The 14491-nt window shown below is 41.8% G+C and overlaps 1 protein-coding gene across 1 annotated transcript in view; it reads left to right on the forward strand.

Moving 5' to 3' along the window:
• The first annotated feature begins 7985 nt into the window (after nucleotides 1-7985).
• The window catches only part of OGDHL (oxoglutarate dehydrogenase-like), a 9553-nt gene continuing 3047 nt past the window's right edge, over nucleotides 7986-14491 (forward strand). The window contains exons 1-4 of the mRNA XM_010191944.1: nucleotides 7986-8225; nucleotides 11437-11508; nucleotides 12667-12792; nucleotides 13409-13481. Coding sequence (XP_010190246.1) covers nucleotides 7986-8225; nucleotides 11437-11508; nucleotides 12667-12792; nucleotides 13409-13481 — 511 coding nt within the window. The remainder of the gene's footprint in view (nucleotides 8226-11436; nucleotides 11509-12666; nucleotides 12793-13408; nucleotides 13482-14491) is intronic.

Consider the following 14491-nt stretch of genomic DNA (forward strand, 5'->3'; position numbering starts at 1 on the left):
GCGATTCTGTGATTCTGTGATTCTGTGTAGTACGTGGAGGAATAAGTGAACATTTGCAGTTCATGTTGATTCTTCAGGAGCAGCAAAAATACCCAACAATTTATCTTCTCTAACCGCTATTTCTATGTAAGGCTGTTACAAGGAACAGTTTGGGATTAGTGCCCTGCAGTATTTGGTAGGGGGTAGGACAGTTGTGAGAGGATATAAAGAAAAAAATAAAAAGGTGTTAAGAATTTAATTTATGACTGTGTTAACATGCAGCACCTAAGAAGCACTTCAGGAATTCCATTAGTTTCTGTGAATTAGAGCTAAGTAAAAATGGATTGAACAGCCCAGCATGACAAAACTAAAGATTATTTCCCTGGCAGGTCCATAAGCCAAGAGCTGGCTTCTGTTCAGAGCTGTGAGCTTTGCACCAAGTTATTGTTGAGCTGGTTAGGAGCACCTGGGGTGTAGCTGCTTCATTAAAATGATACTCTGATTTCACTTAGAAATAAAACAGTCTTCTCAACTTGTAGCTCAAACAATTGCTTGTATTTTTTCATACAGGAAGCTGTGGAGTGTGTGTACTGGGGCATTAAATAAAAATATTTAACAACCTCTGTTAATTTTGTTTGACATCCTATGTCTACTATTTTTAGCTATATCCAGATTATTACAGTGTAGTCATGCATCCACTCATCTAGCTATAAATTTTCTCTTTTACTGAAACAATGTCTGGGAATATGAGTGATGGCTGTGTGAAATCATTTAAGCAAAGAGGTTTCTCTGAGTTTATTTGCTAATTGAGTCAGAGGAGAGAAGGAAAAGCAACTTACAGAAATTCCATGCTACCTCTTCAGCATTTTTTTAAAAAACTTGAAAGGATCCCCTGCCTTTCTTTACCGCCCTCAGGATGACTTGTGTAGTGTTGATTCTCAGCCCAGGAGATGTGATTCTTTCTGTTCAGTACTGGCTTTGAAAGGTCTTGGGCTGTAGCATCCCGTATTGGGAACTTCCAGCGACCGTCCAGGCAAGATAGACTTGGAACTAGTGCACAACTCAGCAAAGCCCTGACCTGTGAGACCTGCAGCACAGCTTTTTCAAGAGAAGGTCATGTTTAAAGCAAAAGATCAAGGGAAGAGGACAGGCATTGATTTAAACTTATTTTTTTTGTGACACATTCCTAGGCTGAAGTGTTTGCTATTACTGCTCATTCAGAACAACACATTTTTAAGTTTAATAGTAGCAAATACAATTGCCTATCAGAATTGTGTTAGGAAATAGGACAGACTGTAGTAACCAAGAACCAGGTTCTCAATGGCATCTGCATGGAACTCTAAGAAGGCATCAGTCCTTCTGTTTAATTGAGTCAGCCACCAGATGGTTATTAACTGCACTTTTTCCTGGGCTGTGTTTGGGTTTGTGAAAGGATGCATGTCCCTCCGTTACTTTCAGATTTTCTGTTAAACATAGCACAAATCTGTCCTTGTATCTTTCCTCATCCTGACATTAAATCCCTGTGCTGATAAGCCTTCTATAACCATTAGTTAACATTCATGCCTTAAGTCACTTTGAAATCGTATTGAATTAAGCTACAGCCCTACTTACGTTAATTGAAAAACTACAGTTCTTATGACAATCATGAAAAGTGCTGTGGGGAAAACTGCAGCGTAATATGCTGTGTAAGCTGCCACTTGGCTTGACAACACCTCTTTCTCTGCCAGAGTGAAGAAAGAACAGTGAGGGAGCACAGCAGGAACTGGACTAATAGTAACAAGCATTTCTGCTATGCCTGTCATCTAGGGACCTTAATGAACCTCAGCAATTAAAACATTAGTTTTGCAACCTTAGTCAAGTGCTATGTATTTTTCTTTCCTCTCTCCTCTCAGTTTGGAAGTTTACCAAACTGCTGTGCTGGGCCCTGGTTCCCTACGCTCTGATGTGCTCTGAGCCCCGAGTGGCTGCCTGGTGTCTGGGCAGAGCTGGTGGCTCTCTGCCACCCTTTGGGTGTGCAGATTCTTTACCTGTCATTCTTTGAAAGCTGTGTCTTACAGCCTGGTTGTCTTGGCACAGGATTTCCTCACAGCTTAAACCTGTTCTCTGTGTCAGTCCTTTAAACTCACAAAGTTTGTGCAGCATCTTGGACAAATGTTCTGTTCTTGTCTCTTCAGACACAAACAATACAAGTTTGCAAAGTCTCTGCTGCAATTTACTCTGATCTGAGGCTGAGCCCTCACGAGGGGCCTGGATAGGAACCTGCTCCCCTGCAGGTCATGTCCTATCTCTAGAACTGTGGAGTCTTTACATCTTAGGTCACCTTCCCTGACCTTGATTCATCTGGTGTCCCAGCAGATCCCTTTCAGGAGAGGCAACTCACCTTCTCCTGCGTTGTTCACATTGCATCTGTCTGGACATCTTTCTACCAATTTTTTTTTTTTTTTAATTTAACAGTCCAGATCTTGTTCTTTAAACAGCCTTCTCCACATGCAGGTAGGAGTAGTAATTCTTGTCAGACTCTCTAGCAATTGCTATAATCGCTGGTGGAATAGCTTTAATACTAGGAGCTATAATTGTCATTTGCATGGTGGAAAATGAGTTCTGGTATACCAAAGATGGGTATACCACAGGCACATGTTTCATGAAGTAGTAGTCTTTGCAGAATTAATTTCAAAATATTAATTGGAATTTATAGATTACATTTGGATATTTTTATAGCTGGTAGCAAGCTTGCAAAAGGCATCTGTGTTAGGATCAAACCTTTCAATGCAGCTTCACCTGGGACATCATCACCTTGTGGAGATTATTAGCATAAAGTGAGCAACAAGATAGGAAATGAGAAATGACACTTTTTTCCAAGCAAGTTTTAAATGTGCTTAGTGCTCCATACTCTTTGAAAAGCACTGTGAGATTATTGGTAACTCCAAACAGTCAAGACCTCAGCTCTTTCTTCTCTAAAAGCTAGATTACCCCGTCCTTACAGAGAGCAGCATATGCACAAATAAGTCTTGAACATATTGCATATTTTCTCAACCATGTCACCCAATCAGTAGAAATGGTCTCTTAAAGCTTGTGTAAAATTGGAATGGGAATCAAGCCTATCTAGGGAAATCTATTTTTCAGATACCTTTGGGAACGTGCATTGAAGGAGTTGTGTAAATTTTTCCACTGTTTGCATTGTGTTAAAGACAATAGAATCACAGAAGTAAGGAGGGCAGAGATTTAAAATCTTTTATGAAGGAAGGGCTGTTCAGGCAGTCGAGCTGAGGGAATGGTCAGCAAAAGCCATCCTCTCTGGTAACGCATTGTTGTGGTGAATCACAGATGAAAGTCAGATGAAGTCTGTCTGACTTACCAGTCTCCTTTTGGCCTCTAACTCACCCATTCGTGTGAACATGAGCATCTGCTGGAGTCATCCAGGACTGTTCAGACTTCAGCAGTCCAAAACCAAGGGACTCAAAGATTTCTTGCCATGGAGATGGTAAAGAAAATGTTGGGTTGGAATTTCCAAGGAGTAGATTATGAAGACACACTATAAAAACAATATGTAAAACTGTTTTCTCTGTGAATAAACAATTTCACTTGAAGCTCTTGTTGGTTTTCTCTCATGTAATTAATTTGTCCTGAAGTTGTCCCTCTACTAACCTTCCAGGAGAGTTTGTATGCTGGCATCGACTGAAGAGCCAGTTCTGGAGCAGAAGAAAGAAACCCTGTAGTCCCAACTTTACCTTAACCTGATGACTGCAGCAAAGCAATTTCAGTTTCATGCATAGATGACCTGTGTCAAAACTTCATGTCAAGTGTTGGAAGCATGTTCTTGTAGGCCACGTTAGAGAGACTTCTTTGACACACTAGTTTTGGTAAGGGTTTTCCTTGTGGAACCAGAGGCAAGTTAGTTTAAACTTCCTGTAACCACATGTTCATTAATTCTCCATTTTAGAAGGTGGAAATGCTCGTCTTTCACTCTTATTTCCCCACACCTTTTTTTTTTCTTTCTCTTTTTTTTTTCTCCCCCTCCAGTTTGATGGTAAAAGTTTCAGGGAAGGTACTACTTGTGTATGTTTGTGACATGTAGCACCTGAAGACTTCAATCTTATCTTAGAGCTCTGAGTATCTCCTTGATAGTGAACATGAAGTAAATGTTGAACAAAACTGAAAAAGGGCAAAGAGGGCTTGAATAGGTTTGACTGGATCTCGGAATCTTCCTCCATAGCTAAGTCAGTTACCTGGCACTGATAGTGACCCGTATGCTGTATGTGCCACATGTTCTCTTCTATCTCATAATGTATTAATTTTTTTAATGCCTGGAATGCTAGGCCACCTTAAAGGTATTTTGGATATTTTTCTATTATTGCTTATATAATTTATAAGTATTATAGTTCTCTTTAAAGTAATTCTCTTATCCACTGAATTCCACAAAGGGAAGCTCTCCTAAAGGGCCAGAAATAGTAAGTACATGAGAGATGTCAGCTCTCACTTGCTTGTGATGCTGGAGCAGTAGCTGTCTGTGTGTGGAGAATGCCAAGATTCTAAGCGTGTCTCTTCCAGGAAGCCTGAGTTTCTTCAAGTTCTTGAAACTTTTCTAATTAGAAGAGTTATATAGTGGGTTTGCTAAGAGTCAGAAACTATAGTTCCAATGACTTCAGGTTTTATCATGGCTTCGTAACAGTTTACTGTAGTTGAATAAATACCGGTGGTCACAAAACAGTACTGGATTTTATAGATATTCAACATTTAAGAGGCCTGTTAGGTACCTGGCTTATGATTGTATTTGGGCTTATAGCCACCTTCGGGTCTAGGAAATACTGTCCACAACATGAGGCTCTACAGATCGCTATCCTGTACTATGAGAATGTCTGCAAGTTAAAAAAGGAGGAGAAATAGTATCCAGAGAGGTATACTGTCTTTTCAGATATGAGGAGTTTTCTCTCTGCATCCCAAATGCCAGTCTTGGGCCCATTTCTATCTTAATTAAATGTGCACTGCTCCTGTGAATGTTTGAGGGTAGGAGGAGGCTGGGGGCCAGTGGGACGAATAAAGCGATAGAGATATTTTGTTACCAGAAACTCTGTTCATTTTTGCCTAAGCTGGTTTTGCTATCAAGCTGATATTGTAGGACAGCATATGAGTGGCTACCGTGTGACAGCGAGGTAACCAGGCAAAAATAGAGATTACAGTGACTTGTACATAGCAAAAATATGAAGCTGAATTCAGTATAGATCAGTGGTAGCGGGATGGGACTCTCTCTGCAACTTAGGTTACATGTGCAGATCTTAAAATAAAGAAGCTGTAAAGAGATAAGAAATCCATATTAGTCTATTAGCTCACTCTGAGGCTTTTTTACAGTCTTTCAATTACAGGGAAGAGTTATAACTCATTATTGTAGCTTTCTAAATAAAACTAGTTGCTCTGTTGGGGAAATCTTTAATGTGAGTCTTCCCATGTTGCAGTTCTGTATTTGAAAACAGATCTTTATATTCTGTGCAGAACTTAAAAACTTCAATATAAAGCATATTTATCCACCAAATGTTTATTCTCTATGTGCATTGAATCAGTTTTCCCTCAGTCAGAACCTTTACGTCCAGACCAGTGCTATGTAGCACTCTTTGTTTCTGAGAGCTTTAAGTTTTTTTGGTTTTAATAATTCCAAACTGTAGGTGTAGAATATGAGTACAAGTATCAGCTCAGCACTCCAGGCTCAGCTATATCAAAGGATAATACAAGCAAATCAAATATATATTTCACACACACAGAATCACAGAATCGCTCGGTTGGAAAAGACCTCTGAGATCATCACGTCCAACCGTTCCTGTCTACCCACTAAACCATATCCCTAAGTACCTCATCTACCCGCTCCTTAAACACATCCAGGGATGGTGACTCCACCACCTCCCTGGGCAGCCTGTTCCAGCTTCTGACGACCCTCTCAGTAAAGAACTTCCTCCTTATCTCTAACCTGAACCTCCCTTGGCACAGCTTGGTGCCGTTTCCCCTTGTTCTATCCCCCATCACCTGGGAGAAGAGCCCAGCACCCACCTCTCTACAAGCTCCCTTGAGGCAGTTGTAGGTGGTGATGAGGTCTCCCCTCAGCCTTCTCTTCTCCAGGCTAAACAAGCCCAGTTCCCTCAGCCGCTCCTCATCAGGCTTGTTCTCCAGAGCCCTCACCATCCTTGTGGCTCTTGATAGCATTAGATACCTTTACGTGTTCACTTTGGAGCACGGTATAGGAAAAGGCCTTAAATTTCAGTGTGGTCATTAAACTGAAACAGGTACGTTGCACATAGCTAGGTTTTCATGTTCTGACTTGATACAAAAGTCTGCGTTTTTTTAAAGCTACACAGCAGAGGCCGTGTAGCACATGCGAGCACCCTTATAGTTTTCTATCTTTTGCCTTTGCAGAGCTACTAGGAATTTGTTACCTAGCCTATATTGCAGTAGCAGTTTGATTTCCCCTCTACTGTGCCCTGGTGAGACCGCATTTGGAATATTGTGTTCAATTCTGGGCCCCTCAGTTCAAGGACAGGGAGTTGCTTGAAAGAGTCCAGCAGGGCCACAAGGATGATGGAGGGAGCGGAGCATCTCCCTTATGAGGAGCGGCTGAGGAAGCTGGGTCTCTTTAGCTTGGAGCAGAGACTGAGGGGTGCCCTCATTCATGGGGATCAATTTGTGAGTGTCAGGAGGAAGGAGCCAGGCTCTGCTCTGTGATGTCCAATGCCAGGACAAGGGGCAATGGGTGCAAGCTGGAGCACAGGAGGTTCAATCTGAACATGAGGACAAACTTTTTTACTGTGAGGGTGACAGAGCCCTGGCCCAGGCTGCCCAGAGAGGTTGTGGAGTCTCCTTCTCTGGACACATTCAAGGCCAACCTGGACGTGTTCCTGTGCGACCTGGTCTGGTGATCCTGCTCTGGCAGGGGTTGGACTGGGTGATCTTTCGAGGTCCCTTCCAACTCCTGAGATTCTGTGATTCTGTGATTCGGTTTTCTTTTCACTCTTTGCCAATCATCTCCTGAAGTTCTGCTGTTGAGCTGGGGCTTTATCATACTGCAGCAGGTCTCTCAGTAAGACCAATAATTTGTTTCTGCCTTCAAGAGGTATTCAAGGAGCCTGTCAAGAGCCTCCAGTTATGTTTGGGCCTTGACAAGTTTTAGGAGCAGCAGACAACAACCAGCCTGGCTTGCTCTGTGCAGAACACCTGCACTGCTATTAGCCAGGCTGCTGCTGTACGTTTGTCCTGCTGCGGTAACTTCACCTGGCTAAGCGGAAATGCGTGGCCCTTAAGCTCTCTGTGGAGTTGATGAATGTACAGTTCAAGCACCACAAGTTTAGGGGAATTTCCTGCTACTGTAAACCACCTGAAAATCTTTGACACAGAGTAGAGAGGGAGAAGGTTATGTCTCTGTTCTCATTAACTGAAGTAGTGATGTCTTCCCCCTGAAAAGCACTTCTGGTCTTTCCTCTGCCACTGAGGCAGAGACCTGAAGGGTCCTTAACCCGGCCAAAGAAAGGATTGTTTACTGAATTCCCAGTTGTATCTCCCATGCACTATTACTTTTACACTTTTTTGAAGATCCAAAGACTATGGTCCTGCCTATAGACTGAACATTGATGTCACCAGTAATTTTGTTCAGTGTCTGCATATGGGAGGGAATAAAAAAAAAGAATAATAATAAAAACAGGGCTATGAAAGTAATAAAATTAACAAGGAGCTTCTTGAACTGGTACTGGGCTGTGAGTGGATTTTTACAGGTGATAAGATGGTACCTGCCTCAGTGAGCTCTCAGGAAAGCATCACATGAAAATCTGAGCTGAGGGAGGAGTTTTGTTTGTTTTAAATGTTTGAGGAAAATTTTGAAGGATTGGAGCCAGTATTGGAAAAACTTTTATTTGCTAATCTTTCTGATAGAAATGGTACTACTGAAAACTGCATTATTTATAACAGGGCTACAAAAATCCAGTTCATGCTCTCATTTTGGTTTTATTTTAATGTAAATTTTTTAATGAGAGATGAGCAGAATTCTCAGAAAGTCTGTTTCTTTTCTAATTCTCCTACTTGTTTGGTTCTCAGGTTTTGAACTTGGCTTCGCTATGGCGAGTCCCAACGCCCTGGTGTGCTGGGAAGCCCAGTTTGGTGACTTCCACAACACGGCGCAGTGTATAATAGATCAGTTCATCAGCTCTGGCCAGGCCAAGTGGGTTCGTCACAACGGGATCGTCCTGCTGTTGCCACATGGAATGGAAGGAATGGTGAGGGCTGCTGGCTGGCGTGTGTGGGAGGGAAATGCTGCCTGCTGCGCCTTCCTCTGGAGCTGTAAAAGCCAAAGGTGTCTTGGGGATCCAATGGTGGTACAAAGCAGCGGCGGGAGGGGGATGGAAGGCACTGGTCAGCATGCTGGACTGCATCAGTGCTACAGAAAAGAATATGGATAGATTGATTGGTGAGAGCAAAAGAAAAATGAGAAATATTTCTGAGCTCTTAGCTTTGTGTACTTCTCTCTTCTTTTGTATCTTTCCCCAAGACACCGCCTTCTTTCCCTAGAAAGCCAGATTCTGAGCATGCAGTAAGAAAGAAATCATTAGTGTGCAGCAGTACTTGCTTGGTTTTATTTTGCATGAAGCATGTCTGTGTAAACTCTGCACTAAATTCACTCATAATGAAATGATAGGAAACAACTTTAAAACTTCTTCAAAAATCATTGACATTGGGTAACTTTGATATAAGAAGATTTTTCCTGCTTTCTGGAAAGGAAGATGTTTCCACTAGCTGTTGAGTCTTTTCTTTAGTGGGTAGTAGGAGAAACTAGACAGTGTCTTAGAGGGAATGGGCATGGGCAAGCTCTGCATATGATGTTATATGACGCTCATATCAGCAATAGGATTGTTCTTCGAATCTTACAAATTATTTTTAAAGGTTACATGAACATCATGTCAGGGTCAGTTAATTTTCTCCTTTTCAAAGGCATTAACATTCATAAATTGATGCATGCATGTTTCTAGTTTTCTATTAAGAAAAACATGGTATGTGCCACAGTGGCAGATTCCATCTGTATAAATGCTCTGGACCCTTTCACTACAAACTGCATCATTTCCATTCTCACACACAATTTCATTTATTTTCATTCAATTATAATCCTGTCCTGATATACTGAGGCGCATTCATATCTTATGAATGGCTTTCCATACCCATTTGCATGTAAAGAATAAAGAGCGATGCTGTTCACAAGAGTTCTGATAAATTATTTTTTTAAATGAACCCTGAGGGACAGCCTGAATGTGCCCTCAGCAGGAGGTGTGGCCCTCTGCAGGGAAGCACTCAGCTAAAGGGGGCTGGTTCTTTGCTACTTACAATACAGTTAATCTTTCTTTTCTCTTAGCCACTTGGCAGCTAAGATTTGCCCAGATCTCCTGAAACATGCTTCTTTTGCTACTAGTGTCAGATGTTTTTGGAATATTTAAGAATCCCACCAGGCTGCTGAAATCTGTTATCTTCCCAGAGGAGCTTTCCATTACTGGAGTGTTATTCTCTCTATAACTACAGTGTGGGGGACAGAATGATTTGGGGGAGGATTCGTAATGGGATATAGATCTCTTCGCCTCCAGGTCATGCATTCACAGGCAGGTTGGCTGTGATTGAAAGACACTGCTGTCTAATGGCTCCCTGGGGACTCGTCTGAAAGTAGCTAATGGATTCAGTATAGGTCTCACTGGAAAGGTGGTCACAGTAGAAACAAACCCTACCCCATCCCACGCAGCAGTTGCTGGCACTCTGACTGGTGGTGTCAGCAGAGAAATCAAAGATGGAGGTGAACATTGAGGCTCTGGGTTGAGGTTGATGCTGGGGCAGCGTGTGTGCGTGGGGTAGGGAAGCCTTGCATGTCTCTCCTGTAATTGCTGGTAATGTCTCTGTTTCCAGCGCACTGTATTCAGTGTGCTTGTGACGCACTGTGTTTGTACGTGTATAGGTTGTGCTTAGTGTAGGATTTGATTTACAGCAAATAGATGTTTACAGTAAAGGTATTGCGATATTGGACTGGTACTGTGCATCGTAGTTTTGTGCGGCTCTGCTTCTTGTTCTCAAGCCCCTACTGCATTATGACCAGATTATTTGGCACCTCAAAAGCAGAGACAGACTTCAAAAGAGTAATTATTATGCAAGGCACGGTTCTTGGCTGTTTGTTACTGCTTTGTTGCCAGTGGAGTGATTTTTCCTTTGAATTCCCTTAGTCCGTGGAGTAGAGTGAATCTTACACGGAAGCAGGGAGGATGGCATGTTGAATCAAGGTGGACTACTAGCTGTCAAAATAATGAGTTATTTTGGAGATCATTTGCTGAAGTTTCAACAAAGGAAGTTACGATGAGAGATGGCCATATACAGAAAAGAGCTCTCTATGAACACCATTAGCTTAGGAGCCGTGGAGAGATTTGAAAGTTGTAATAGTTTGTCTTCAGGTTAAAATGCCTTGCAACTGTCTCCAAAATGAAAGTCCTTCCTAACAGTAACTGTCACTGGAACAAGCAAAGGCTGCTAGCTTTAGCAGTAAATAAAAAAACACACTTGTTCTCACTCGAGTGTGTGTTCTTGTACTCCTCACAGCTTTCTCTCATCCTTTATAAACAAGGACACGAAAGGGAAGATAATAGATTGTTACACTCCTTATTCCTGATACTGTCTGTGACAATAGTGTGATCTAATGGTTGTGATCTAACAACGTTTGTGGACTAAAAGAAATTATCTTGGGTACTGCTAGTGAGACAGTAGATGTGAGTGTTCAGTACTTTGACAGAATGTAGAGTATCTCCTGAGGAGGCAGAAATTAATCATAGGTTAGTTTGACAGATAATGTGTACATGTGTGTTGATCCATTTTAGCTGAAGCATTCTTCTAGGCTGTTTTGTCCTGTCCTGAACGGTGAACAGTGGTAGGAGAGGGATCCTGAGTCTGCTTGTGCTGCTAATATAGCAAAGCTAACTGGCAGTTAACTTTGTGTTTGCCCCTGCTCAGCACGCAGGTGTGGTTTGGCCCACAGAAGTGTGAGTCACTGCAGCACACTGAGGCACACGGTGTTTCTCCTCCTGACATTCCTCCTGCTCCTTTTTGCCCTGCAGTAGCAAGGTTGTTCTGGTGCCCACGTGGACCTGCTGCCCTTTCACTGCTCTTCATTGTGCAGCTGTACTGAGGCTGGAAATTGCTTGCAGCTGGTAAAAACATTGGAGATCCTTGTAAAACCTAATCTTCTCCTACAAGACCAGTTTATGGAAGACAAAGAATTCCAGTCCTGCGGTGTGTCCTCTGCTGCTGCTGCTGCTGTCAGTGCCTTTGGCCAGCGTGGGGGGCAGGTGTGCAGCCTGCTGCAGAACTCCCAGGGTGACAGGACGTACTTGTGCAGTGAGTGGCCTGGACTGATGTCTAACTGCTGATCTGGCTTCTTATTGTTGTTTTAAATTATATCTTTACCAGGGTCCAGAGCATTCATCAGCCAGGCCTGAGAGGTTTCTGCAGATGAGCAATGATGATTCTGATGCTTATCCAGTAAGTAGATTTGTCAAAGGCTCGATCCTTTTTTTGCTCTTCACATCTCAGAGATGTTTTTTGTAAGAAGCATCCTTTTAGCTAGGTACAGTGGGTTGAGATTTAGTTTCAAGTGTTGGTATAACATTAACTTGATCCCAGTAAAATAATGGAAGTGTGCAGTATGTGCTGCTTCATTTCAAAGCTGAGGTCATATACAGTTAATCTCTGGCAGCATGATCTTTTTATGGCTGTTCCTCAGGGCCAGTGATTCTACTTATTTATATTGCTGTGTGTCCTGCAAATGGGTGTCCAAAAGGAGGCCAAGTGAGACTACTCCTGACTTTTTGCTGTGGAACTAAATTGTACTGCTGGGAGCATGAAAATAAGCAGCGTCAAAATTCAGTTCAGCTAAGACCTTCATATATTTGTCATTAGCTTCTACAGATGAAGTACCTAGCTCTACAGGATACTGGGCATCCGCTTCCCCACTGCAGATTTCCTAAGAAACACTGCTATACATTAACTGAGAAGTCCACCAATTTTAAAAAAAAACCAAAACCAGCAAAATGAAATGGATGTTTCAGTTTTGGCCCCTAGTTTGTTACCCTTGGGGCAATGATAGTTCCAAAGCTGCGTTACTCCTCATCTGAAAGTGATTTTTATCAGTGTACTGGCAGAATAAAGTGGCTACATGTAAGCACTGTGAGTTGTACATAATAAGCAAGTTATAAATTTATATCATAGAAGGTAGGAGCTCAAACCATGGACCAAAAAATCATGTTAGATTTTTTAGAAAAAAAGGGGGGAACAGAGAGTGTGAACTATGCGCTCAAAAATTAATTATAGTTTTAAGAATCTTTCAAAGGGGCTCTGTTTTGTGTCTTCTACCTACTGATGTCCTAGCTCTCCTCACTCTTCCTTCCTGGACTTCCCAGCTGGCTGAAATTAATGGAGTCTTTTTGCATTTATTTGCATACATTTTTAGGAAGAAGTAGAAACAGAAGAGAAGGATTTGTGGGGATGCTGCCCTAGCTAATAATACAATCTGAGCAGAGATCTGCTAATTCAATTTTTCAAGGAAGGGAGTTGCTGAGAGTCAGAAGTAGAAGGATAGCTTTCAAGCCTTTTTTCCCAATCTTTTAGACATTTTTCTTATGCCTTTGATGTCTCTCTCAGGAGTTTAGTGAGCAGTTTGAAGTTTCCCAGCTGTATGAGTGCAACTGGATTGTGGTGAATTGTTCGACTCCAGCCAATTACTTTCACGTCCTCAGAAGACAGATCTTGCTGCCATTCAGAAAACCGGTAAAGTTACTGTAATGAACTTCCTAATTATTCTAGGTATATTAACCCTCACATAAAAAGGAGTCTTTGTTTGCATGTGACATACTGCTGAAAAGAACAAGAATTGTTGGTGGAAAACCTTAATTGGACACAGGTTGAAGTCGCTGATTTGATGGAATGAAACTCAGCTCTGACACTAAGATTCTAAAACTTGATTTTCTGCTTTGCTTCCTTCTGGCTGTGTAGACCTTCAGATGAGCTTGTCACACACTGTATAGCTAACAGGTTGCATAACTATGATCTGCATGTCTGATAGCTGGAACTTTGACAAGCGAAGATACAGCTGTTGGGTGTTTTACTGGCTCATCGCCTGTGATTTGATATTGTTCTCAAAGAGAAGCATAAGCAGTGGCTTTTGAGAACCTTTGAAGGGAGTGGACTACCCACTTTCAAATAATTTTGAATCTTCCTAGACTTTCAAAACTGGAAAAGATAATTTGCTGTGTTTGCTATTCACATTAATTTGATCTATAGGGTATTCAGTTTGTGGTTTTTATATGAACAGTGTTACAAATGTTGTATATAATAATGTAGATAAAGCAGGTCCTGAGAGTTGGAAAAAAATTGTGTCTTACAGCTGATTGTTTTGACACCCAAGTCACTGCTGAGGCATCCGGAAGCTAAATCCAGTTTCGATGAAATGGTGTCTGGTAGGTCGTCTTAAATTATAACGGACAAATAATAAACTGTACCAAGTCATGTGTCAGACTGTGAAGAAGAGAATCTGCTCTAGAGAGTTTACCTGTTCCCTTGGCATAATTTCTGTGGAGCTGTTGTAGCGAGATCTAGCACGGACTTCTGCTGAAAAGTTTGCTTTCAAGTATGGATTCTTAATTTTAACAGGCTCATCTTGTAACCAACTGTTAATCTTTAAGGCAGTGAAAAGTGCATTCCCCTCTCTGCAGAGATGATCTCTCCATAGGCTATTAGGTCCCTCACTTTTTTTTATTTTCATATGTAAATTGAATTGTTCTTTGTACTGTGAGGGGTATCCCTCAATGTGAGGGATAAGTTGTAATCACACTGTGCCCATTTGGAAGAATGAGGGGCCTGTTTCTTCTTATGTTACTCAGTCTGGGACTGCAATGTCACATGAGTGATCTAAAGTGAGATCAGTGATTTCAGAGTTGTAGGCTACCACCCTAGATGTTGGCATGCCATCAGCACCAAGAGATACGCAGTGACTGCAGAGGTTGTACCAAAAACTGGCGTGATTTGCCTCGCCCTGCACTGATTAGAATGTGTTAGAGTGGCACGAGGAAATACAGGGAAACGTCATGAGCGAGTGATTAAAGTGATTGTTCAGAGTGAGAGTGTGTGCATGGGTGTGGTGGTCTGGCTCCAGTTCTAGTGGGTGTTTGACTGTCTTGCTGTCAGAAAAGACTGTTGTTTTTTGTTTTTTTAAAAAGCAAATTATAGTGTCTAAAAATGCTTAAATACTGCATTATCTCCTTTCTGTAGGTGAGTAAATCTTTGCTTCTCAAGCAAAGATGTTTGCTGTTTTTGATAACTGCTTTATAGAATGAGTCAGATTAAAATTTCTGTAAGGATTGTGATTTGTCAGTTTGTCTTGCGAGTCCCATCTACGTCAGGCTAGCCCTCAATAGTGACCAGACTCCTAGCTAACATTGAATTCTGACATTCGTTTGTGTTCCTGCTG

This window comes from Mesitornis unicolor, unplaced genomic scaffold (genome assembly GCF_000695765.1).
Source record: "Mesitornis unicolor isolate BGI_N332 unplaced genomic scaffold, ASM69576v1 scaffold23939, whole genome shotgun sequence".
Classification (NCBI taxonomy): domain Eukaryota; kingdom Metazoa; phylum Chordata; class Aves; order Mesitornithiformes; family Mesitornithidae; genus Mesitornis; species Mesitornis unicolor.